The following is a 26800-nucleotide window of genomic DNA, read 5'->3' on the forward strand; positions in this document are numbered from 1 at the left end:
CTTACGCGTACCAGCCAATCTGTCTCAGTATAGGTCACCAAGACATATCTTGATAGAAGAGCCAAGAGCAAGTCAAATAAAAAGCCGTAAGTCCATGACTAGCCATCACTCAGGGAGTTCCCGGGACAGCTTAGGGCAGCTTGTGGGTTACTTTGTTCAACTTACAGTTTTCAGTTTTGTTATATATATATTTTAAAGATTTTATTTATTCATGAAAGACAGAGAGAGAGAGAGAGAGAGAGAGAGAGAGAGAGAGAGAGACAGGAAGAGGAAGAAGCAGGCTCCATGCCAGGAGCCCAATGTGGGACTCGAACCTGGGACTCCAGGATCACGCCCTGGGCCAAGGGCAGGCGCCAAACTGCTGAGCCACTCAGGGATCCCCTCAGTTTTGTTATAAGGAGGGGAGGCCACAATGAGATTTATAGATAACCAAAAGGACGTTTTTATAAGTCTCCAATTCAATGTAGCACCTTGCAGAAAATTCATTCAGCACAGAATCCTGATGTTCCTGGAGGCTTTCCAAAAGCAAAGACTCAGCCACATACCTGGCAGTGTCTGCCTCTACCTGTCTGCTCTGTTCCAGATATGTAGTGTAAGATGTCTTTCTAGAACTATCTCAAGTATCTAAAGTTTGTGCTCATACAAGCCCACCTCAGGGGTTCCCCAGGGAGGAAGAGCTGGTAAAGCACTCAGTGGATGCCTCCAAACAGCAGTGGCTTCAGCACCTGGAAAAACCAGAGGCCCCTCCTTTCTTGTGCTTGGATTTGCTAGACTGGCCAGACAATTGGCAAAGGTCACTGGGGGAGAATTTGCTTGGTGGCAGACTCAAGGACTCAAGTCCTGGCTGATGGGGAGGATCTACCTCTCCTTCCTGTCCACAATTCCTAGAAAAAAAAAAAACGTTTAATCAACTTTCCTTTTTAACTCAGTTACCAGGTATTGGTCCATCTCCTTTATGTCTTATTCTTCTGCTACTCCCAGGATATTGATAGCTTGGGTTTTTGTCTTGCCTTTTTTATATTTGCAAAAACATGGCAGAAGCAGGATCTCTTGGTTTTGCACAGATGGCCTTACCTCTCATAAAAACATAGTTTATAATTTTTGAAGACACAAAAGCATGATCTCATCCTTGGGAAGTAAAAAGCTTGACAACTGTAAGATAAATACTAAAGCTGAAGAAAGGAGGTGACCTCCAGGGAGGCCAGTCATCAGTGTGAAAGGAAGAGATGGATCCTGCTCTGGATAATGTGCCCAAAGCAGACACAGACAGAACAAGTCGGAATTAGAAGTCAATGAAACCCACAGGATGTCTGGTTTTCGACTCATCTTTCCTTGTTCTCAAGAGGGTTTACAAGTGGGAAGGATGATCTCAGCATTGTCCTTACGTGCAAACGTGATACGAGCTTCTGAGCAGAGGCAGGATGGAGGTCCTCAGCTCATCTGCACAGTCCCTTTTATGGTGTAGTCATTCAGGCACCCATGGGCCGAGGGATGGGTTACATACTAGAGTACCCAGATCTCGAACCACTGCTTTTGCAAAGACCAATTAGGGATCCTCTAAGAAAAGGATTAGAAAGTCTCTGCCTGGTTTGCGGTGTCTGGCTGGCTTGGTCTGTAGAGCATGTTGACTCTTGACCTCGGGGTTGTGAGTTCAAGCTCCTTGTTGGGTGTGGAGCCTACTTAAAGAAAAAAGTCTCTTGGTCTGAAAGTAAGAACAATTTGGATAGTATCAGGGAGAATCTCTTCACCTTTGACTCCTTCTTTGGCCACCAGCAAAAATGAGCAGATTAGTTTTTGCCCTGCCTACCTCCCAGAAGCAAGGTCTATAGAACTGGCATGTGGGTGTAGTGACAGCGATCACAGAATGACAGGGAGATGGGAATTTGCACAGTCATTATTCCAGAAGTCCTGTGGAATGCAAGTGGGAGTCAAATTCAAACCAGGCCACGGTCCATGAGCGAGGTCTACTTTGACTCAGCCAAGGATGTAGTTGAAGGGAATGATGACTATATTCTTGCAAGTTTGTAACCTGGCTGGCGCTGGGGACAATGACAGAGGATGATAGGACACTATTCTTCACATTCCCCACTCAGCATTGGCTGATCTGACGCCAGTATGCGAGGCAAGGCTGGGAGGTATCCCACGGCTTGGTTGGTTCGCACGTGCTCCAGCCCTGGAAGACGGCTACTGGGTTTAGGATGTAAAAATATCAGCGATCTTCTTCAGGGCATCTTTTCAACTACTTTGGATCATTTACATAAACTTTTAGGACTTATTTAAAAAGATGTTAGATTTTGGAACAACCTAAATGTCAGCAGTATGCCATCTAATGAAATATTATTCAATTATTTTTAAAAAAGTGTTTTTTTTTTGGTTATATTTAATGACCAATACTTACAATAATACTTACAATGTAGTTTTAAGGGAAAATAGGACAAAAATTAGATGTTCAGGGGTGCTTCCATGGCTCAGTTGGTTAAGCATCTGCCTTTGGCAAGGGTTGTGATCTCAGGGTCCTGGGGTGGCATCCTGCCTTAGGCTCCCTGCTCAGTGGGGAGTTTGCTTCTCCCTCTCACTCTGCCCCCACCCCTGCTGGTGCTCTCCCTCCCACTCTCTGTCTCAAGTAAATAAATAAATGAAACCTTTTAAAAATTAGATGTTCAATCTAACCCTAATTTTTCAAAAATACACCCCACCGCTAAGAAAATAATGAGAAAGAAATATATGAAAATATTAATAATGATTACTGGTGGGCCGTGGGATTCTAGGTAAGTTTTATATCCTTTTATGAAATGTTTGACAAAATCTTTGAGTCTGAGTTATTCTTATAAGCAGAAGTAAATGTAAAATAAATATTTACTATAAACAAACTGCTCAAAGCTTGTTCTCTGCCATCCCTTCTGGAACTCAGAGGCTCTTGGGCAGAGTTTCAGTGGTAGACCGCTATGCTCATCCTTGTCCATGGTAAGTCACAGAGAGAGAAATTGCTCCAAAGGTCTAGGCCCTCTAGTCATGCCGAGTAACTTGGCAGATCTAAGACTCAGTTTCTTACCTGTAAAATGGGAGAATGACTACTGCCCTCTCTTATACCACAAAGAGATTATAAAGACTGGAGAGGACGAGGAGGGGGAGAGTACTTTAACCATTTAGAACCGAATGCACTGGTGAGGTATGGGTCACCAATGGTAGTTGTAGCTTAGAAGATCGGACATCAAAGCAGGGGTGATAATATCAAGCCTGTTAGCCGCCCTTATCACAGTGCTTTATATGACGGTAGGACTGGCAACTGGGTAATTCTTGTTGCTGTGGTTGCAGGATCTTTGGGAATTTTTCGCACCAAATTTCTGTTTTAATAGGCCCTTTTTTCAAGCATTTGCCAAATCATGTCAAGTGCCAGAAAGGGTCACCAGAGGGCGCTAGATCACTTAGGTGTCCCCGCGGCTTCCCTAGCAAAATCCCCAGGATTTGTTGGAACTGGGTCCAGGCTGGGGGAAAAATGAAACCCAGTTTTCGTTACGGTGTTGGGCCAACATTTAAGTAAATACAATTTTCTTTCTTTTTTTTTTCTCCTTGACTAGTACTTTAGTTGCTCGACTTTTTCAGTTTGCATTTTAACGCATTTTTATTTATTTCTTTTACATCAGTTGAGATTGTCCAGATTAGAATCCTTTAGAAGCTTGAGACCCTGATTTGCTTTGAAAGCTGCTGTAGGCACGTGTTCACATGATCAAGAGGCTGCCCTCCCCTCTGAGAAGTTTATAAATGTATTTAGAAGTAAACAAATGGCCTATATTGTTTTCAGAACAGGGAGGAGGCTGAGGTTTGTATTTGTGGTTAGGCTTTCAGTGCGTGTGTGATGGATGGCCCTCGGTGCCCAGCTGCAGACACACCTACAGGAGGGCAAATGCTCGGGGCTATTCGCCGGCGGGCCTCTCTATCCTGTCCTGGAGTCTGTCCACCCACTGGCTGCGGCGCCCTCCAGGCCCTAACGGCTGCCTGCCGCAGACAGCAGGGACACTTAGCCTAACTTCTTATCCCAACTGAGGGGGTCGTTGGGTGCGGAACAGCCAGGTGGGGACAGGGGGCAATAGTTTTAACTGGTCGCATCTCCCCCACAGTCTGGTGCTCACGCAACCAGTACTGATTTTGGGGTCAGAAGATGTGGTTGGAGTTTGGCTGTTTTTTGGGTCACGGCAGTTACAACCAAGACCTGTATAATGTTTTCTTTTTCATCCTTACAAATCACCCTTTGTTATTTGCAGATAGGGAGGCAGAGCAGTTCCTGTTTTTATTCCAACTTTACAAATGAGGAAACAAGATAAATGCAAGGCGCTGATGGTTCCATTCTGTCTGATGGGACCTTTCCCCTGGTTGGTCAGGCCAGATGCAGGTTTGCAGGACCTGGTGCTGAAGCTGGTGGACTTTAAGGTGGTAGCAGGAGAGGTGGGCGAAGGCCCGATGAGGGCTTTCTCTGGTGGACAATAGCACTCTCGTCCACGGCCTTCCAGCTGGGCCATCCCGGGAGCTGGTGTGGGACTGGCTGGTTGCAGGAATGGTAGGATATGGATTTTGATGGCAAGAGACTCTGATGAATCCCGACTCAGCCTAGGTTTGGATAACACAGATGTTGCTAAAAGCTTCCCCCAGCATGGGCAGAGGCAATGAAGACAGTAGGAGACAGGCCCTCCAGCACCCTGGAAGGCCGATGGGACGGTGACGGGGACAGTGGAGAAACACAGCTGGACACAGCTGGGGTTTCTGCAGTTGGGGTGACAGAAGTCAGAGCAACCAGTGTCTTCTTGCTGGTAGCCCCAGACTGGTGATTTCAGGGAACTCAGGTTGTGGGGGCTGCCCAGGAAGGCCTGGAGAGGCTTCATGGTTTGTGGAAGCTCAGTTTTAGGGGGGAGGGAATCCATTCTGGGGGCTTCGTATCCCTGTGGGCAGACAATCCTAGCTTTCCCTGCTCTTTTTATTTTTAAATTTCAAATCTTGTACTTGATTTAAGGAAAGTCCTTAACGTCCCTGGCATATGCTAAGGCCCAAAGATAGCAAAGTACAGCCATTTAGAGGGCTAATAAATCGAAGGAGTCTCAAGGTCACTGTTACCTTCTTGCAACGTCGCCACAGCCATCTAGGGCTGACCCTGAACCCAGTGCTGGGAAGAACCCAGGGTCCTTGCAGGGACTAATGCAGCACAGACATGTTGAGAGAGGCTGCCGTACACGAAGGATGAGGCTACAGGCACTATCCGGGTGACAGTTTCACTTTCTGGAAAATACTGTCTGTAGCTCCCTTTTATGCATTGCTTTTTGACTACCAAATACTCAAGAACCCTGATTTCATTCTACTTTCCCTTTTGACCTTGGCCTGGACTTTTTTCTAAAGGGTATGTGTCCTGAACCCAAGGAACATACTCCAGATGAGGCTGGAGAAGCTGCAAACATTCTCTTCAGCCTCTCTGCCCAGCTGGGCCTCCCTTCTTGGGTCCTCCTCAGCATCCTAGGGCCTCCAGGGGCAAGGGGCAGGGCTGAGCTCTGGCTCCCGCAGAAGCAGGCTTGGCCTATGCAGTAAAGGATGCTAACTTGGCCCTCACCACAGGAAGGGCTGAAAGGAACCTGAGGATTCCAATTAGGCTTAAACTAATGAGCTGGAAACTTTGGGGAAACCACTGTGGGCAATGAGGGGAGAGCGTGACCATCTTCCTTCTAATTAGCACTAGAAAAACTTCTGGTCCAGCTGGTAGCCAAGAGGAAGGGCCATGAACAGAGGAAGCAACATTTCTGAGAGTGTCACAAGAGGTATTCCCCTGTGGTATAGGGTTAGAGGCTGCTGAACAAAACCAGGCTCCTCCTCCTCTTTAAGGGTGGAGGTAGGAGAGAAGGCCCTAAACGGGGTGGGGGGGTGGGGGGTGTAGACTCGAATGGCACCTACAGCGTCCTTCCTCCAAGCTGCCCTCCTCACACGATGGGGCTTGAGGCTAAATAAAATGGGAGTGACTTTGGGGTAACTCCATTGTCTATGGGAGCTTGCACCATCCCTGAGGCCGGGTCCCCCTTGTTCCTCTCTCTCTCTTGGGCAGTCTCTGCCCCTTAATAAGGAAAACACAGAAAAACCACCTGCTGCTGTCAAGGGCCACAGACCACCCGCCGGCCTCCAGCCATGCTTGGGGCACCGGGGCACCTAGGAAAGGGTTAGGGATGAGTGAACTAGATAGAGGCCAGAAGGGGTCGAAGTAGGGTCTGTATCCTGGAGAAGGGTCCTGCTCACTCCCGAAGCACGAGGATTTGGGGGTGTCCGGCCAGCGGTGTGGACAGTTGGTCCCTCCTTCCCTCCCCACCGGGGGCTCCTTTGGTAAAAACGGCCTGTGGGGGGGGCTCCCCTCCCCGGGTCGGGCGCTCGGCTGGGGGCGCAGCACCTTGGAGAGAGGCGCCCGGGCCGGAGCCTGATTTGGGGCGCCGTTCCTCGCGCTCGGGGGCCAGGGCGCGTGCCAGGCGGCCGCCCAGGGCCCTCCGCCCCGTGCCGAGCCCCGTGCCGAGCCCCGAGCCGGCGCTGCGAGCCTCCTCCCCTCCCGCTTCGGGCGGCCTGAGCCCGCGCCCGCTCCAGTTGCTGCAGCTGCTGCCGCCGGCGGCTGCGGGCGCGGGAGCGCGGGGAGCGCGCCGAGAGGCTCGGGCGGCGAGGACGGGGCCGGGAGGGGCGGGGGGGGGGGGCCGGGAGGAGCCGGCGCAGGCGGGGAGGCCGCGCGAGCGGAGGCCGCGGGGCTCGGCGGCGCGGCGCGGCGCGGCGCGGGGGTCCCGGGGGTCCCCGGGGGCGGCCCGGCGCGTGCGGGGGCGGCGAGCCGGAGCCCAGGGGGCGGGGGGCGCCGGGGCCGGGGGCGGGGGCGGGCCGCCCGCGCTTCACTAGTTGCCGCCCGCTCAGCCCGGGGCGGCGGGGGCGCGGCGGGGAGGGTCCCGGGCCGGAGCGCAGCGCACCGCGTGGCGCACGGCGGGCGCGGGGGCGCGGGGCGCGCGCGGGGCCGGGGCAGAGCCGGGGCGGCCCGGGGGCGGCGCGGACCCCCTGCGCGGGCGGCCCGCGGTGCGTCCTCGCTCCCCGCGCTCGGGGCCGGCGCAGCCCGGGGCGGCGGGCGGCGGGCGGCGGGCGTGGGGCGAGGGGCGTGGGGCGGCGGGGCGCGGGCCGGGCGGGGAGCGGGCGGCGGGGCGCGCTGCATCCCCTCCCCCCGGGCGGCGGCGGCGGGCGGCGGGGGAGGGCGGCGGCGGCGGCGGCGGCGGCCCTCCGTATATATCTCGGCGCACCCCGCCAGGTCGCGCACAGCGCCCCGAGCCCAGGCGCCTCCCCGCCCCCTCCCCGCGCTCGGCGGCGGCGGCGGCGGCGGCGGCGGCGGCAACATGGCTGTTGATGGGTGTTCGGGGTGGCGCTGGCGGCGGGAGGAGCTCCCCCGAGCCCCTGCGCCGGCCGCCCGCTGCTAGCTATGGCAAATGGTGGCGGCGGCGGCGGCGGCAGCGGCGGCGGCGGCGGCGGCGGAGGCAGCAGTCTTAGAATGAGTAGCAATATCCACGCGAACCATCTCAGCCTAGACGCGTCCTCCTCCTCCTCCTCTTCCTCCTCTTCTTCCTCCTCCTCCTCTTCCTCCTCGTCCTCGGTCCACGAGCCCAAGATGGATGCGCTCATCATCCCGGTGACCATGGAGGTGCCGTGCGACAGCCGGGGCCAGCGCATGTGGTGGGCTTTCCTGGCCTCCTCCATGGTGACTTTCTTCGGGGGCCTCTTCATCATCTTGCTCTGGCGGACGCTCAAGTACCTGTGGACCGTGTGCTGCCACTGCGGGGGCAAGACCAAGGTAACGCGCGCCCCGGGCGCCCGCCCCCTGCGCCAGCCCACCCCTGCTCGCGCCGCGCCGCATCCCTGCCTGCCTTCCCCGCGCCGCCTGCCCTGCCCTGCCCTGCCCTGCCCCGCGCCCTCCCCGCGCCCCGCTCGGCGCGGAGGGCGGCGCGCCGGGGCCCCCGAGTCGCCCCCGACCTGCCCCCGACCTGCCCCCGACCGGCGCGCTCCGGGACGCGGGCGCCCAGTCCCGGCCCCTGGCTCCTGGTGCGGCCGCGGGCGGGGCGCGGCGGGGCGGGGGCAGCGGGGCGCGCGGGGCGGGGGGTCGCGGGGAGGTGGGGGGCGGGCCGGGGGCCCGGGGAGCGGAGCGCGCGGGGCCGGGGTCGCGGGGCCGGGCGGGGGCGGGCGGGCGGGCGGGGCTCGGGGCGCGGGCCGGGGAGCGGAGCGCGCGGGGCTCGGGGTCGCGGGGACGGGGTGCGGAGCGCGCGGGGCTCGGGGTCGCGGGCGGGGGGCCGGGGGCCGGGGGCCCGGGTGCGGGGTGCGGGGCCGGGGAGCGGAGCGCGCAGAGCTCAGGGTCGCGGGCGGGGGGGCCGGGGGCCGGGGGCCGGGGCCCGGGGTGCGGGGCCGGGGAGCGGAGCGCGCGTGCCCCGGGTGGCGGGCGGGGGCGGTGGGGGCCCGGGTGGCGGGCGAGGGGGGCGGCACGGCAGCCCGCACTCTAGAAACCTGTTGGGGAGACGAGTTGGCGGAGTCGGCAGCGAGGGGGAAACCTTTTGGGCGGGGGAATCCCGGGGGAGGAACGTGGCCAGGGGAAGTGGAGGGGGGACTTCGGGGACCGCGAGGGAAAGTTGGGGAGACGCCTCCCAGTTTTGGAGGCAACCCGCGGAGGCCGCCACTTCAGGAATGTGCGAGGTCGCGCAGCCGGTGCCACCTGCCTCGCCGTCCCTTGGATGTGCCCGTGGAACGCACCCCCACCCCGCGTTCCAGCCTCTGTGCTCTCGCCCCCACGCCACCCTCCTTAGGTCCCCGGAAATGCCGCCAGCGGCGGGGAGCGGGCGCGGGAGGTCCGTGCGGGAGCCTCCTCCCCGCTCCCCGGCGCTCGCTCTCGAGGTGGCTGGGTGTCGGCTGGAGCTATTCCTGGCGCGGGGACGCCCACCTGCTCCCGGGCGCGCTACACCTTAAGTGCGGTTGCTAGGCTCAATGCCTGGTCTGTCGCCGTGTCCCTAGAGATGTCCTCTTCTCCCCCCCCCCGCCCCCCACTGGCCGAAGGTGAGGGGCTGGGGCAGTTTTTCATCAAAGACAGCAGAATTAAAAAAGAAAGAACTGGAAAAAAAAAAAGAGAGAGAGAAAAAGGAGGGATCGAGCCGCCTTGTGTTTGAGCAGTTCGCATCCTAGGGGACTTCACGGCGCCAGCATTCTTGGTCGGCCGGCCGGAGGGGAGATGAAGGAGAAGAGGGGAACCCGGGGAGGGCGGAGCAGGTCTTGGGGGGGATGTTCACACCTTTTCCTAGTAAAGTTGATCCCAGGACCCCTGGAACTCGAGTAGGGCTGGGCAACTTGTAGCAGCCTCCTCGGTTGCCACGGCGAGTAGGGAAGCCAAGGGGCTGTGGGTGAAGCACAGGGTGACCCCAGGCGCTCTCTCCCCATCATTAATTATACACGGCGCTGGGTGCTGGAGCTCAGCTGTGTTTTGTGGCAGCACATTTGTGTTTTGGAAAATACTGGTGTGTTGGAAATAAGGGAGAAGAATAAAAGCCATCTCTCTCTCTTCCTCCTCCTCCCACTTCTCTGGAGGCTTCCAGATGTTGGCCAGCGGGCTTTCTTTGGAGTTACCTTCTCCTCCAGAGAGGTGTCTCCCTACTTGTCCAGGTGGGAAGCCTCTCATATTGCAGAGAAGCAAACAGGTTAAGCAGAGTCTGAACCCCGAGACCGTGCGACCGTGTTTCTTGCCTTCCTCTCAACCGATTATTCATGGAGCCTTCTTGATCACACATTCACTCATCTCCTCCTCCTCCCACAGTCCAGTCCTGGAGTTTTGTTTGTTTTTTCCCCTTTACTGAGAGAGTCTGAGTCTGTCCTCAGAGGAGGGATAGCTCCCCGTGATGGGCATCTAAAATGTTCGAGGCCCCTGAGCGATTTTGGTGAAGTTTTTAACAGCCTCCTCATCCTTAAGGAATTGGACATTCTTGATCGTTAATGAAAACTTTCTCAGTAAGTCCAAATAAGTTTGGGTGTTTCTGTGATCCTGTGGTTTTAAACACAGCTCCCACCTCCTTTTACTCTAGGGGTTCACTGATGCCACTGCACTACCTGTGATGAAATGCTGATGGGATCGTTCCCATAGAGAATCTCTTTCATAAACGATGACCAAGCATAACTTCTGTTAGCCTTCTCAAGAAAAATAGGTTTTTGGCAATGATCATTGGAAAAAAAAAAAGATGCCTGTCTATTAGACTGTATTTTGTAGTTCCAAGGCCGGCTGAGTTGACATAACTGGAAGTTTCTACCAAAAATCCACCTGGGACAAGAGGTGTCTGCAGTTGGTTGGGAGGTTATGAGGCCAATGGAGGACCGTGTCGGGTCACTTTTGATACCATTGGAGCACACTTTAAAACATGCCCAGAATCTCTTGATAACTGCCCCTTGATTTTCTCACTTGAACCATGTGTAGCCAGCTCATTACACCTGTAAATAGTAACTTAGACCTTTCCTAGGCTTTTCTTTCTGCCCCTGAGGTCTGTATTTTTACTGCCCTCTTGGTGGTTTTTTTTTTTTTGCCCTTCATTCTTTTTGCTTTCCAAGTATTTGGTAGTTGTTGAGATCCGTACAGAAGAATGCATTTGGCCTAAACTTGGAATAATTGTTTTAGCGCCACGCTTCCCAAGCAAACCTAGACTGCTTTTGCCCAGAATTCTGTTGGCCGTCAGATGTGCTCACTCTCGCCCTCATTCAGTCCCAGGATGATCGGCCAGGAGCTGGGGTCCCGTGGAGGGCTGGTTTTTAGCATCTGAAATTCCGTGGGAGGTAAGTTTCAGCAAGGTGCTCTGACGTCACAAGTACTTGGCCTCTGGGACCCTACCGTCTTTTTTGATCAAAGGAACCCAGGGCTAGGGATGTTTCCTTTTTTTTCCTTTTTTTTTTTAAGGGGTGTTTCTCATGGGGCATCTCATCATTAGCACTTTGGCCTCTGAATCTCAAATGATGAGTGACTTTAGTAATTTGAAAAGAATGGTATGTGGACTTTTTTTGGGGGAAGTAAGAGACCTTGTCACATTTCCCCCCTGTTAAGAACTTGGGCACCATCATCCAGTACTGTGTTCTTTGCTGTACTTTTTTCACAGTATTGTTTTTCTCTGTTGGGTTTCATCAGAGCTCTGTGTTCACGAGGCTGTGACGTTCTGAGGTCCAATCCAGTTGCAGACTGTAGTGAACAGTGAGAAGCGCAGGCAGCCTGGCTAAGGCCGTGACCTTGAAGAACTCATTTAACATCTCTGGTCTCCTTCTCCTTGTGTTTAAAATGTGGAGATTGAGTTCTGTGACTTCTGATGCCCCTTCCTGCTCTGGGATTTAGTGTCCGTGGTTGGCAGGAGTCGAGAGAGTACGGGGAAAGTTTCTAGCTCAGAATGTGTGTTGCAATTTTTTGGCAAATTCTTGAGGAATTCAGCCTTACGGTGCCTCTGCGTCTTTATTGCCGCTCTTTCCTCTTCCAGCACACGTCAGGGTAATCTCTTCAGATTAGCCTGGGGAAACCGAGGCCAGCTTTCTGACAGAGCTGTGGCTGGCTGGGGGACCCGAATGCGGCCCAGCAAAGGCCCGCACCTGGCCTCAGTTTGAGCTGTCCTCCCCGTGGAAGTTTGGGCTTGATCAAGCCTGGTCTGCATGTAATGAATTATTGAGGCATTGTCTCCATGGCTGTGTGTCTGAGAAAAACAACACGTTTTCTCTGTCAGGTTGGTGAGTAATATAAATATCAGATCCTGTTATGGCTCGGTAATTACCCAGGGTCTGGCCCGACGCGTCCAATCGGGGCTGAAGCTTCAGTGCCTCAGAATTCTTGACCCCAGATTGGCCCCGCTGCCTCATCGCGTCTTGGGGATTGCCTGCACCGGGTGGCCTTCAGATAATTCTCTCCGATCAGAGCCCTCAGGGTTGGCCCTGGACGAGCTCTCAGGTCCCAGTCACCGGCGGGGTTCCCGCTGACCTGCCCTCGTGCAGGGGGCGTTTGCTCCTCGTTCCCGGCACTCCTGATGGAAGTGCACCCTTCAGGAGAGACTCGGCAGTCAGACCCAGGTGCAAGTCGTGAATCTCACACTCATTAGCGGGGCGTCTTTGGCTGCCAGCCACATCCAGCCTTGATTTCTTCATCTGTAAAAAGACCATATTGATGCCTACTTTGTCAGATGCTTTGAGGAATAGCAATAATGGGTATATGGTACCCAGCACAGGCCTGGCACGAGGCAGGTTTCCCGTAAATAGCTCTGCAAAGTGGTGAGTTTATTTTCTCCTGGATTACTTGAGTTTGACCCCAGAGGGGCACAGACTACAACACATAGAACTTTTGAGTTGAAACGAACCACTAGACTCGGAAGGTGGGTCCGATAGCCGCTCAGGGTCAGATGGAGGTTTGGGTTCATGGCTCTTGGCTGTTGCAAGGCTGGAGGATTGGGGAGGGGCGGCCAGGGGAAGCTCTGTGTTTGGATGCTGCTGTTTTGAGGGTGGGGATGTCAGTGGACTAAGCGTTGACTAGTGTTGACACTGTGTGGCTCCGGGAGTGGTAGCTGGAGAGGATGGGAGCTGTTTAGTAGGAGGGCAGGCTGGCCCCCATCATACCATCAAGAAGGGACGACGTCCTTCCCTGTTACCCCAGTCCGGAGCTCACAGACCTGTTCCCCCGATTATGTCACAGTTTCCTGGCCAGGGTTCTCTGTACTGGCACCAGCTTCCCTGAAAGCAGTGTTTCCCAAAGTGTGTTCTGTGGAGCACTTGTCCTTACCATGTGAAAACCATTGTGAGTTGTGGCACACCTGAGCGCCGCCCCCCCCCAACCTTGGAGAGTCACATCACAGGCTTGGAGAAGTCCTGTAGTAGAGAAATCCCTTAAACTGCTCTTACCTGTGCTCCCTTTGAACACACTCGCCTAGCTGTCAGGCATGCTGTGTGGTACCTAAGAGTCTGCCTGTGACCTTGGGCAAGGACTTTGCTGCTTTGTACCTCAGTTTCCTCATCTGCACATTGGAGATTGTAACAGAGCACAGCCCTATGGGGTAGGTACTCTCTCCAGCCCTATTTCATAGACTTTCCTAGGAGGACACAGGTGATCTAAGGCCTTGGGCTGACTCTGGAGACTTATCCAAACATACGTGGGACAGAAAGAATGCCAAGGCCAAGTGGGCCCTCTCTTTGCCTCGCTACTGTCCTCTTCCCTGCATAGGGCCATTCATTGGGGGTGCCTGGTAGCAGGGAGTAAGTGCTTGCTTTGGGTCCCTCTCTGTCTCACCAGGGCACGAGACACATGCTGTTGAGATGGTCGGGCTGGCAGTGGACTGCAGTGCCAGGGCCTCTTTCCCAAAGTGGGCGGCTGGTGAGGGGGGTACTGGCTCACAGTGGCAGTGACCACAGTAATCTGCAAGTCACGGCAGCCAATGCCTTCTTGGGACTTCAGAGCCGTGGAGCCCTTGGAGGGCCGCTTCTGTGGCTCTGGTGAAAAGGGCTGTGTTCATGCGGTGATGCCACGGCTCCGGGGCCCTGCTGGGAATCCTGACCCTTCCTGGATACATATCTAGGGGTCGGGCGAGCTCAGGCCTCCTGAAGGACCTCTGAAATTCCAGGGCCTTTCTGGGCTTGGTGGGCAGCAGACCAAAAGTGCCTCCTCTTTTGAAATGCTTCTGCAGTGGGTGGAATCCTGGCCCTGGGCACACAGTGAAGGAATCTCAGCCTCGGAGGAAGGGGTGTCCTCTTGCTCTGGGTAGAAGTCTCAAGGAATGTTGAGTTGGGATGTCAGACCTCTGCTTCCGAGGGCAGGAGACAGCATTTGTTGGTCTAGTCCTGGGGCTCCTCACACCTTAATATTGCATACGAATCACCTGGGGAGCCGTTAAAATGCAGCCCGTGATTCAGAAGGTCCAGGGTCAGGCCTGAAGTTCCGCACATCCCACAAGACACGGGCAGGTGTGTTGTGCTGTGCAGACCACACTGAGTAGCCAGGCTCTGGCCATTCCTCGGCCTCCAGTCAATCCCTCCCTGAAATGGAGCCTATTTTTAAATATGGAAATTCCCAGCTCCTGAGCAGTGAGGAGGGGTGAGACACGGAAGGTTCCCTGTGCCAGGACAGCCTGGTCTAGAAGACTCCGCGCAGGCCCCTCCGAGCTGCCGTGGTTCGGTCTGGGCCCTCCCTGCTGGAGCTGATTGTTCGGGTGCCCCCTCCCAAGGCACCCGCCAGTGCTGTTGGTTTGGGGTTGGCCTGTGGGGGCCCGAGCAGCATTCTGTGGGTGTACAGGGTGTGGCCTGTGTGCCATCTGCCCGTCGGCGTGCGGGCTGTCCCTCGCGCCAGTTGGTCACCCTGCAAGGGGCGAGGCTTCCAGACGTCCAGGACGGCAACTCAGCCAAACCACCTTCTTGCAAAATTAAAGGCTCGTGGTGTAGCCAGGGCTGCGCTGTGGTGATGCTCCAGGGAGCCAGCCACTGGCCACTCCCTCTGGAGTGTTTGAAGTCAGTGGGCAGCAAGACTGCCAGCCTGACTTGCCACAGGGTCCTGGGTGGGCCTTCCCAAATGGAGGGTTCTACTTAAAAGGTTTGGACTCAACGCTGATCCTGAGTGTGGGGAGGACGGCTGGCTGGCACAGTGCGCCCTCCAGCTGCTCTTCTCAATGATTCTAGCAGGTGAAATTGAGAGTAGCTCCTTTTGTCACCTTAGCACGGTTGTTTGCAGCTCGTACTGTCAGGGACTTTTTCCTTGAGATGTGCTGTTTATGTCTTTCCATTGTCGAAGAGGAGAAGCTGGAGGAAACTCTCAGCCAAAAGCGTCTTCAGCAGCCAGGATGAAGAAGGGCCTGGCACAGTGTCCAGCATGGAACCGATCCTCGGATGAATATTATGGTTATGATTGTTGTTCTAGATTTGGCTTTTACTACCTAGTAAGTGCATACTATGTGCCTGAAACCGAGCTGGTACCAGGGGAAAAATAAGACCCCGTTGTGACTTTTATTGGACAGGGTGAGAGGGAAAAAAGCAGCTGTGTTCTCATGGGGTGTGCACACGTCTGCTCTCTGAGTTGCCTGCAAACCCCCTGAGGACAGGGGCTGAGTCATATAAACACAGGCGCACATATGTGTTGGGAGGGTCCTTTCCCTACTGGTTAGCTGGGGGCCGGGTGGGAGCGTAGCAGGTGCCAGGACATTTTGCTGCTCTTTCCGGGTAATTTGTCAGAAGCTACGGAAAAAGGCTGGTGAAAGGGACGGGCCTGATTTGGTGACCCGACGATGTTTGAGTCATTCCTGGGTTTCGGGTATTCATGCCACCCAGGTCTCTCTTGACCAGCAGCTCAAGGATTTGGTTCACGATGAGCAGCTGCTTGTGAGCTGGCTGAGTCAGGCAGGGGATGGAAGGGCAGCTTCAGAAGAATGGACGATGGGATTTGCTTTGTTTTCGGCATTATTTGGTGATTGTCTTTGTCTAATTGCCAATTTGGAAATGTAATTGACACTCCGGGTCCAGAATGGATATACTGAACATCCTCATCTCCCTTTGAGATCTCATTACCTGTATGACTAATGCTTCTTTACATGGCCAAAGGCGAAATTATTTAAGACATCTCATTCACTTGGTATTCTCTATGCTGTTTCCTTGGCCTGCCTGCCTGGTTTTCTGAGGGCCCCAGATCTGGCTTACTCTGGGCATTTAGCAGAAACGCCTATCTTTCTCTTTTCTCTCCTTCCTGCTGCTCTTCACCCTTTCCTTCCTCCACTTCTTCCGTAGTGACTTCACCGGCATCTGAGAGCAGAGACTGGATTTGGCAGGTTAGTGGACAGCAGACAGGGACTTGCTCTCGCCAGCTCAGAATCACAGGGCATTATGAAGTCATAGAGGTGAAAGGGAGATTTAGGGTCTGGGTACTTCCTCCCCAGGGCCGGTGCTGGGAGCCCCAAGCCCTGTCATCATAGGGGGATGGGGGTGTCACGATCACCTGAGGCCACACTGTTCCACTCCACTGTTCCATTCACACCTTGGAATGAATGGAAAGATCTTTCTCCTTACGCGAACCCCTCTTTGCTTCTGGTCTGTTCCCATGACACACAGAACAAATCTTGGAGGATAGTAGATTTTGGGTTCTTTTTTTTTTTTTTTTTTTTTTTTTATTTATGATAGAGAGACAGAGGCAGAGACACAGGCAGAGGGAGAAGCAGGCTCCATGCACCGGGAGCCTGACGTGGGATTCGATCCCGGGTCTCCAGGATCGCGCCCTGGGCCAAAGGCAGGCGCTAAACCGCTGCGCCACCCAGGGATCCCGATTTTGGGTTCTAAGTCCAGCCCAGGAAGGCCCAGAGCTGGGTGGTGGTTAATGTCAGCAGTGTTGTTGAGGGCTAGAAAGCCCATAGTTCTACCCCTCTCAGGCCACTTTCTTTTTTTCTTAATGACTTCCCAGTGTCCTTCACCTGGGGTAATGAGGTTTCTCCTTGTCCCGTTCCCCAAAGTTTGGAAAGGGTCCATTTTGGCTGTTGGTTCTGATGGTTTGCCCTCCAGGATGTGTCTGGTCTTGCTGGAAGCTGTGGGTGGAGGTGTGGGCTGTCCCTTGGCCATCGAGTTGCCTCTTTGTCAATGACACATGTACTATGTTCCAGGGTTAGCTTCCTTCACCATTTAGCGCTGGGCTTGGCCGGGAGCAGATGTGATTCTGAGGCCACGCCAAGAATCCAGATGTAGAGAGCATGGATCCTTTGTGAAGACGCCTGAGTTGGTCTCTGCTTTCTAGGTGTCAGCTGTTCCCAAACGAGAGAGAGCAGATAGTGATCTGGAGCCTCTTTTTGCACCATTTAAGTATAGCTGCTCCCTGGGATCGAGGGTTGTTCCTCCCAACTGCTCATCTTACCTCTTCTCTGGGCTTCCATATGCTACCGTCGCCATGTCCCCTATTCTGCAGAACAGAAAGAAACCAGAAAAGAGAACGTGCAAGAGGAGAAGGTGAGGGAAAGTAAGGGGTAGAGGGAGGTGTTCACACAGTGAAAAATAGAATTTCTCTTCTGGGAGTTAGATGTTGGGTAAATATATAATTGGATGGATTTTTAGTTCCTACACCTTTGTCTTAATGAGTAAGTCATGACAAGTGACCTCACCCCCCAAGAGTGAAGCGTTATGTAAAGACCAGTAGAAAGAATGATTTCACTTGTGGAAGATTTCAGCTCTTCCAGTGAGAAGTATTGTCTAGTTAACTGATAGGATGGAGCCTGGGTGGCCTGTGGCCCGTGGGGATCTTTTTTGCGTGCCCGTTATACGGGAGCAGAGTCCTATCCCTCTTGAGGAACAGTTGCTGCATTAACTTGCTTTGGAGTATAGACCCTTTCTGGCTCTGGAAGAGGAGAAAGTGGGTATCCAATAATAAAGTGAAGAGCTCGGAGAAAAGGCTCTCAGGTTAGTGGGAAGGTTCTTTCGGAAGATGGCAGGGTTTATCGGAAGTGCTAGGGATTTTCATGACCAACATTAGCTGGCAACAGCTTTATATACATTGTTTTTTTTTTCTTTTTGAAAAATTGTCAATGTTTCTATCTATCTATCAATCACATTTTCTTTTTTTTCTCTCTTTTTCAAAGGTTTTATTTATTTATTTATTCATGAAAGAGACAGAGAGAGGCAGAGACATAGGCAGAGGGAGAAGAAGCAGGCTCCCCACATGGAGCCTGATGTGGGACTTGACCCTGGGATCATGCCATGAGCCAAAGGCAGACGCTGAACCACTGAGCCACCCAGGCATCCCTCAATCACATTTTCTTTATCCGTTCCTCTATCAGTGGACACTTAGGTTGTTTCTGTATCTTAGATATTATAAATAATGCTGTAATGAACATGGGGGTACATACATCTTTTTGAGTTAGTGTTTTTGGTTTCTTTGGATAAATGCCCGAAGTGGAATTGCTGTAACATAGGGTGGCTCTATTTTAATTTTTTGAGAAACCCCCATGCTGTTTTCCAGAGTGGCTGCATTGGTTTATATTTCCACCAGCAGTGCATACTGTTCCCTTTTCTCCACATCCTTGCCAGCATTTGTTATTTCTTGTCTTTTTTTTTTTTAAGATTTTATTTATTTATTAATGAGAGACACACACACACACACACACACAGAGAGAGAGAGAGAGAGAGAGAGAGAGGCAGAGGCACAGGCAGAGGGAGAAGCAGGCTCCATGCAGGGAGCCTGACATGGGACTTGATCCTAGGTCTCCAGGATCACACCCTGGGCCAAAGGCAGCGCTAAACCGCTGAGCCACCCTAAATAGGCTGCCCTATTTCTTGTCTTTTTGATAATAGCCATTTTAACAGATGTGAGGTGATAACTCATTGCACCTTTTCTTTTCCTTGTACTTTTTTAAATAAAGATTTTATTTATTTATTCAGGAGAGACAGAGAACTCATTGTACTTAAAATTATTTATTTATTTGAGAGTGAGCGAGCATGAGCAGGAGGAGGGGCAGAAGTCAGATGCTTAATTGGCTGAGCCACCCAAGCGCCCCTCTTCTGCTCATTTTTAAAAATCAGATTGTTTGCTTTTTTTTTGTTATTGAGTTGTACATATTCTTTGTATATTTTGGGTATTAACTCCTTATCAGATATATATGATTTGCAAATATTTTCTCCCATTCAGCAGATTGCCTTTTCATTTTGGTGGTGGTTTCCTTTGTTGTACAAGGGTTTTTTAGTTTGATGTAGTTCCACTCATCTATTTTTGCTCTTGTTGCCTTTGTTTTTAGTGTCAAATCTGATGTATCATGGCCAAGACTGATGTCAAGAAGCTGAGCGCCTGTGTCTTCTTCTAGGAGTTTTATGGTTTCTGGTCTTACACTCAATCTTTCATTCATTCTTAAGATTCCTTTTTTAACATCAATGTGTTACACTTTTGTCCTTCTTAAGTGTACGATATGTTCATTGTAGAAGTGTACAGCAAGGCATTAGAAAAAAAAAAAAAGAAAGAACACCTCATACCCACTGGGATGCTACTATTAAAAACATCAATAACAAACCAGCCCAGAAAATAACAAGTGTTGGCTAAGCTGTGAGGATTTGGAATCCTTGTGCACTGTTGATGGGAATATAAAATGATGCAGTCATTGTGGAAAGAAGTATGGTGGTTCCTCAAAAAAAAATTAAAAATTGGATTACCATATGATTCAGCAATTCCACTTCTGGGTACAAATCCAAAAGAAGATATTTGCACACCCGTGTTCATAGTAGCATTATTCATAAAAGCCAAAAGGTGGAAGCCACCCAAATGTTCCCTGACAGATGAATGAAAAAAAAAACCAAAATGTACCATATACTTGCAATGGAGTATTATTCAGCCTTATAAAGAAAGGAAATTGTGAAACATGCTACGACGTGGATGGACCTTGAGGATATGTTAGGTGACATGAGTCAGGCACAGAACGACAGCAACTGTATGGTTCTACTTATATGAAGTACCTAGAATAGTCAAATTCATAAAGATAGAAGTAGGGTGGTGGTTACCAAGGGCTACGGGGGGTGGGGGTTAACGGGCACAAAGTGTAAGTTTTGCAAGATTGGAAGCATTCTGCCCAACACTGAATAATCTTAATAGTACTGAACTGTATACTTAAAGATGGTTAAGATGATAAGTTCTATGCTGTTCCTATTTTACCACAATAGAATAAAGGAAAAGAAAATTCCCCCCCAACCCTACCTCCTGGAGATGACCCCCTCCCCCATTATCTTTGGACTCATTTTCCTCCCGCATTCTTCACCATGGCCACCGTGGCACTCATGTTTGTCCTTGGGGCAGCTAGTAATTTTCCTCTAAGGGTTGGTAAATGGCAATCCTGTGAGAAGTACCCAGCCTGGCCTTGTTGGATTTAGGTGGTGCCCATACTGAGAGCAGAACAGACACCACAACCCTGCTTCTGTCTGTGGAGTCCGGTTTAATGGCATCTATTCTAAGAGTGAAGTTAAAGGCTACTGGAGTTTTGATCTTGACATAGGAGTGGCAAGTCATTGTCCCTGGGCCTCTGTTTTCTTACATGTAACGTGTTCTCTGATTCAGTGATTTCAGTATAACAGCCGTTTCTTCAAATCAGATTCTAAAGTTACCGTTGGTACCCGATGAAGAACCCAGGAGCGAGTCATTTAGGGCAATCGGGCAGTCCTGGTTCTATTATAAATCACAAGAGTGAAATCTGACTGATGCGTCTCCGAAACGTCCATACTGACTTGGATGAGATGGCTTAGTTAAGAATTACGGTCTGAGGACATAGGCCCTTTTGGAAGTATCTTCAAACTTGTCATTAAAAAAAGCAAAATGAGACAAAAAAAAGTCTTAGAAATAGTTTTTTTGTGACTCTACTGTTACTTCTAAGGAAATAGCCATGTCACTGCTGGGGTTTTAGTTTTAATTTTTGGTGTGGAGGCAAGGTTGGCGACGTCTTAGATTATAGGCTGTAAGTGGTGCGCTATGATAGGCTGGCTTTGTGGAGGTTGGGCATAAAAAGAAACATCTCATTAAAGAGAAGGTCATGCAAATCAACCTGCTTTGATGCTTTTCCTTGACTTGGCCCAGAAGGCAGCCCTGGAGTGAGAATGTTCATCTTGGCTCCGTTCCATGGAGCATTTCAGCCTCCAGAAGCTGGGAGGAGATGATCAAAGCTTCTGTGGCAAAGGAGCTAGTGTCTGAAGGGATGATCCCCGCACACTCAATAACTTTTGAAATAAAATCCACCCCCCACCCAACCTCCAAATTGTAAGCATCGACTACATCAGAACGGACTGGACCAAATAGTCTTAGGTTACGTAACATTAATTAGATCTTGCTACTGGGGGCCACGTATTACATTTTATTTTGTGTTATTTATTTTTAAAAAAGAATTTATTTATTGATGAGAGACACTGAGAGAGGGGCAGAGACACAGGCAGAGAGAGAAGCAGGCTCCCTGCGGGGAGGCCGATCCCTGGACCCCAGGTCACGCCCTGGGCTGAAGGGAGATGCTTAACTGCTGAGCCACCCAGGCGTCCCCACGTATTACATTTTAACTTGTCACAGACACATTGCATTAGTGCTTCACAGATCCACAGGGTACCAGGTAGCCTTTGGGTATTATTGAGTGAACTGGTGATTGTGCAGGACTTGACGAAGCCTGGACAAAAATACTGCTTTAGATTTTTCTGTAGGTGTCGTTACACTCATATGAGGGGGTGCAGACATCCTGCAAGTATTTCTTACAAAACACACTAAAAATTGAGATGGGAGTTATTGTATCTGCCGTACTGAATGGGTTGCTTTATAGCCATGAACCAGATACGGCAGAGATTTTTCAAACTCTGGGTACCTTCTCATTTTCCGATGACAGGCAGTGTGAGCGCTATATTTTTAATTGGTCCCTTCTTTAAATCAGGAGCTGAAATGTTATCATGCAAATCTCTCCTGAGTTGCATGGAAACTAATAAAATCACAAAGGTTTCTATTTGTACTCTATGAACACAGACTGTAATGAAGCTGAAACAGCCATCTCCAGGGGATGATGCTATTTAAATGCGAGGCAGGGCTTTCAAAGGATTCTAATGGTGAGAGGAGAAACCAGCAAGTGAGCAGGGCCCCTTCTTTCCTCCCTGCCTCTCAGGCCCCTATGCACCTACGCTCCTCTGTAACTTCCTGACCTCAGGAAGAATTCATTTAAAACAAAGACCTCTAATCCTTAATACATCCTGTCTGTCACCTGTTGTAGCAAATAGCGGTTGACACTCAGTCTCTCTTGGCCATTTGCTGCTCCTCCCCAGACGTGGCATGGATCCCTACCTACACTTACTCGGGCTTTCGTTTTGGTAAGTCTCCTGTGAACTGGGGTAACTGACTTCTTAGGGAAAAAAATTAATCACAAACTTTTGTTTTTGGAGCAGTTACGATGCACAAGCCCTGTTTTAAGCTCCATATGTTTCTTCTGTTAGCCAACCTTCAAAACAGTCCTATGGAATAATCATGTTTATTGTCCCCATTTTATAGATCAGAACACTGAGGTACAGAGGATATATATATATATTCATAAATATATGTATATATATATTCATAAATATATATATAAATAAATTTTTGGATAACAGACTTTGAGTGCTTACTATGTGTCTGGTGATTTCCAAGTTCTTCGCATGTATTATCTTATTTAATCCTCGCAACAACCCAGCAAAATAGGTGGTATTGCCATCACTTTACAGATGAGGAAACTGAGGCATAGAGAGGCTGAGTAACTTGCTCAGGGTGACACACTAGTGAGGGGCTGGGCCAGGTTGAAGTGCAGACAGGTGGGCGGTGGAGCCCGCACGTCTCACCCTTGCCCTGTACACTGCCAGGTTTACCTCCTGTAGCGGCGGTAGGTTAGCTCTGCTCAGGTCATCCGTGTCACAGAGGGAGGGAAAACAGGGCGTAAGAGAAGAGTTGGCATGTGGAGACTCCTGTATCATCCCAGGATGAGGCATGAAACCTCTTAGATAAATTCAGAGAATTGTATACCATGAGGATAGAGGTGACCCTTAAGGGATATCTAGTCCTTTCAATCTCTCTGAGCCTTGCTTTTCCTTGCTGGAACATGGGTTCAGCACCTTTTCTGTACCTGATAGGCAGGTGTGCTGTGTGCAGTAGTATAGGTTGCTCACTGCACAACCCTAGGGCTGCTTTGAGATTCATACCTGATACATAATCAGACTTTATGCACCGTGGCACATGTGCCATATTTCTATGTTGGGGAGGGGGGATTTGGAGGCACAGAATAAGTATGGGGCATTTTTCTGAGTACTGGTCTTCCTTGAAGTTTTGGAAAAAACCACTATTTTTTTTTAAAGATTATATTTATTTATTCATGAGAGATACACAGAAAGAGAGAGGCAGAGACACAGGCAGAGGGAGAAGCAGGCTCCCTGCAGGTGGCCCGATGTGAGACTCAATCCTGGGCCGAAGGCAGGTGCTAAACCGCTGAGCCACCCAGGGATCCCCTAAAACCACTCTTTCTGATATTAACACACACACAGGAGATATTAGGAGTAGGATGCAGAGTTCAAACATATTTTTAAAAACTTGAGGTGTGTGTAGTATGTGTGTATTTGTGCACACACCTGCAGGAGGGCGTGAGGAGTGGAGAAATTTGACACCCACCAGCCAAGCCTTATCATTAAACTGTGAACCTAAGTATCCTGGTGTGACATGATGCCTTATTATTCCCACATGCTATTTGCTCATATCTGGAACTCTGAACCTATTTTATTAAAAGAATGGGAATTGTATGAAAAGCACATAACTATATCTGAATTCCCCAATCTGTTATAAATAAAGTACATTTCAGGTGTCGGTGGGGCAGAGAATTTAATCTGTGCACTCAGAAGAAGGTAGTGCTGGTTATGAATCTTCCCTGGCCTTAGAAAGATCGATTCCTTGCCACTCTCCACCTCCACAGCCTGGAAATACATTATTGTATCACAATATGGATTTCTTTCTAGACCAGTGGGTATTGTGGCCTTCGCCAGCCAGATCTCGTGCACGAATATTTAGAAGCAGGAGATGAAGTGGTCCAGTCTGTGAGTCTTCATGAGCATGGCTGTCCTTTTCTCGGGGATACAGAGTTGTGTAAGGCAGCTTGTTTCCTCCCTGGGCAGGGCCAGTAGCCATGCCTCCTGATTCCAGGGGCACCCTCCCCTTCAGAGTCATGAATGATGGCCCTGGAATTGTGCAGCGTACACCCTCCATGTCCACACACGTGGCTTTTCTAAGTGTCCAGCTGGGTTGTATACACCTATGTAAGAAATTAAAAACAGTACAAGGCCTTTAATTCTTAACGGCCTAACAAGTAAGAGAAACATCAAGAACTTGAGGTCCGGAGAAGGTGGAGGACATGGAGAACTGCTCAGAGGGTGGCCAGACAGAGACCCTGGGGATGTGTGGAGGTGTGAAGGTGGACCTGGCTTTCTCATCCCTAGGCCCAGCACCTGTTGCCATGACTTCTGATGAAGGTGCCGCTCCTGACGTGATGTAGGAGGGCTCCCAGGCCCCCACCCTTGTTCTCAGTGAGAGCCTTTGGAAAGATTGATTGCTTGGGTGCTAGCCTGCGTGTGCCCCCCAGGGCCCGTGCACGGGGAATAACAGGATTCAGGGGATTTGGAAAAGGCCTCTCTGTGGCCAGCCGTGCTATTTTTAGCTCCCTCCCATGGCCCCTGCTGTCCCCAGATGTTTGTCAACAGAGCATCCCACACCTATGTGGAAAATGGCAGTTGAGGCCCAGGCAGGCCCGGTAGGCCACAGCAGTCTCCCCACCGGGCCCGGCGGCCGGGCCGGATCTCTGGGGCTGGCAGGCTGCTGCGAGGGTGGTTGCATAACTGGCCTTTCTGCTGGTTGTGGTGCCTGCTGGTTCTGGGTGAGGAGGTCGAGCCAGAGTAAACAGGTCTACGCTTCACGGCCCCTCCCTGGGCCCTGCTGCACTGGACGGGTTCGTGGGCCTGGTGGTGATGAGCTGGCACAGTTGGGAGCCGCTTTGGCTCTCTTGCTGCCTGGCCACTGCTGCACGGCGTCCAGTGCCCGTGCTGGGAAATGTGCAGATGGCCTGGCCTGGTCCAGGAGTGGCCAGGTGTGCTGGAAGGCTGGGTGTGACCTCAGGGATGGCTCCCTCCTTCCCTTTTAACTCTCCACTTTGCCTCCCCCACCCTGCGAGGAGGCTTGGCTCACTTGCCTGGAAGCCTTCTGTACGGTCTGCACTTCTGCACTTCTGCACTTCCTGGGAAGCCTTCTGCACGGTCTGAGCCAGGCCTCGCTCTGTCCTCGCAGACTCCGCACTGTCCTCCCCATCCTGCGTGAGCATCACCCATCTGCTGCTCCTTGTGGACAGGGCTGGTAGTTCTCCTTTTTTGATCTGTGGCTCCTCACCGGGGTCCTAGAGATTAGGCTGTGAGTATTGGCCAACCAGTGACAGTGTGGTGGCCAGTCCTCAAAGAAGGCCCTCGACAAACCAAGCCTCCTGGTATTCATGCTCTCGGGTATTCCCTGGCTTTGAATCCAGACTCTGACTTGCTCGTAACCAGTAGAATGAAGTCAGAGTGACTGTGACTTCTTTATTTTATTCAAAGATTTTTATTTATTCATTAAAGACAGAGAGAGAGAGATAGAGAGAGAGAGGCAGAGACATGGGCAGAGGGAGAAGCAGGCTCCATTCCAGGAGCCTGATGTGGGACTTGATCCTTGGGCTTCAGGATGACACCCTGGGCTGAAGGCAGGTCTAAGCCCCTGAGCTACCCAGGGATCCTGTGACTGACTTCGAGACTAGGTCAGAAGAACCCTTGCAGCTTCCCTCTTGGCCTCCTGGAACACTGGCTTTTGAGAAACCAGCCATCATATAGAAGACATCTGATTGTCCTGAGGCCACCGTGCTGTGAGAAGTCCAGGCTACAGGGAGAGCCTTGGAGGCTGAGGTGCCACATGGAGATGGTGGGGGTGGGTGAGCGACGCTCCACGGAGCACCAAGACACCAGACGTGATGAGAAGAATACATCTTGGAAATGGATCCTTGAACCCCAACTGATGTAATCAAAGATGATCCAACTAGCTCATCCCTTCCTGAATTCCTGACTGAAAAATGATAAAATAAAATGATTGTTTTAAACCACTACATTTTGAGGTGATTTTTTATGCAACAATAGATGACTAGAACAAATAGCTGTCATGTTGGACAGTCCTTCTACTAGATCCAGCTCTTAGCCTCTTCTGTGGGTTCCTCTTAGTCTCTCTTCCCCAACCCTCTGGAGCCAGCTGCATTGGACTTCCTTCATGTCATAGATGATCTTCGCTCTGCCTAGAATTCTCTTTCCTTATCCTGTTTTATACAAGATTAAAAAATATTTTATTTTATTCATTCATGAGACACACACACACACACACACACACACACAGAGGCAGAAACATAAGCAGAGGGAGAAGCAGGCTTCCTGCAGGGAGCCTGATGTAGGAGTCAATCCCAGGACCCCGGGATCACACCCTGAGCCAAAGTCAGGTGCTCAACCACCGAACCACCCAGGTGTCCTCTTTCCTTATCCTTCCTCTCCTGTTCCGCTTAGTTGACTCCTGTTTATCCACTGATGTGCTGGTGTTTACTCTCTAGGGAGAAAGCCCCTATTTGTGGCATTGTCCGTTCCTGTGGGGTAAATATGCCCACCGTGGCTGGTGTCAAGATACCAGCATGACGTCACAGAACACAGAGGCTAGGCCAGTTATTATAATAAGCAACCCCAACATGTCCATGACTTGATACAGTAGGAGCTTATGTATTGCTCGTATAAAGTGCCATTAAGGGTGTGTGTGGAGTGTGATGGGGTGGCGCCTTGTTCCACGCAGTCATTCAGGGCCCCTGGCTTCTCGTGCCTGTGGATGCATCTGCCGTCTTCTAGGGGTCTCTTACAGTCTCTGCTGAATTTTCTGTATCCATCTGACAGATGAGGGTGAGAAGTAAGCCCCGTGAGGTGGGACTGTGGGAGCAGTCCTGGAGGCTGTCCACATCCCTCCTGCCCACACAGTCTATTGACCAGAACTTAGTCACATGGTACCCTAACTGCAAGGGGTCCTGGGAAATGTAGGAGGGCACCCAAGAGGAGTTGGAGATGGATTTGGAGCCTACCCGGACTGCAGAAGGGGCTCCCGAGTGGCCATGCTGGGGAAAAACAGGGGAGGGTTTCAACTGTCCAGAGCTGGCTCTGCCTTGATTATATGACCATCTGCCAGGATTACTGATACTGCTGGATGTTTCCTGGGTGC

The 26800-nt window shown here is 51.5% G+C and overlaps 1 protein-coding gene across 1 annotated transcript in view; it reads left to right on the forward strand.

The window, feature by feature from the left end:
* The first annotated feature begins 7426 nt into the window (after positions 1-7426).
* The window catches only part of KCNMA1 (potassium calcium-activated channel subfamily M alpha 1), a 709595-nt gene continuing 690221 nt past the window's right edge, over positions 7427-26800 (forward strand). Inside the window, 1 exon segment of the mRNA XM_055325743.1 lies at positions 7427-7834. Coding sequence (XP_055181718.1) covers positions 7466-7834 — 369 coding nt within the window. The 5' untranslated portion in view covers positions 7427-7465.

This window comes from Nyctereutes procyonoides, unplaced genomic scaffold (genome assembly GCF_905146905.1).
Source record: "Nyctereutes procyonoides isolate TBG_1078 unplaced genomic scaffold, NYPRO_anot_genome, whole genome shotgun sequence".
NCBI classification, from domain to species: domain Eukaryota; kingdom Metazoa; phylum Chordata; class Mammalia; order Carnivora; family Canidae; genus Nyctereutes; species Nyctereutes procyonoides.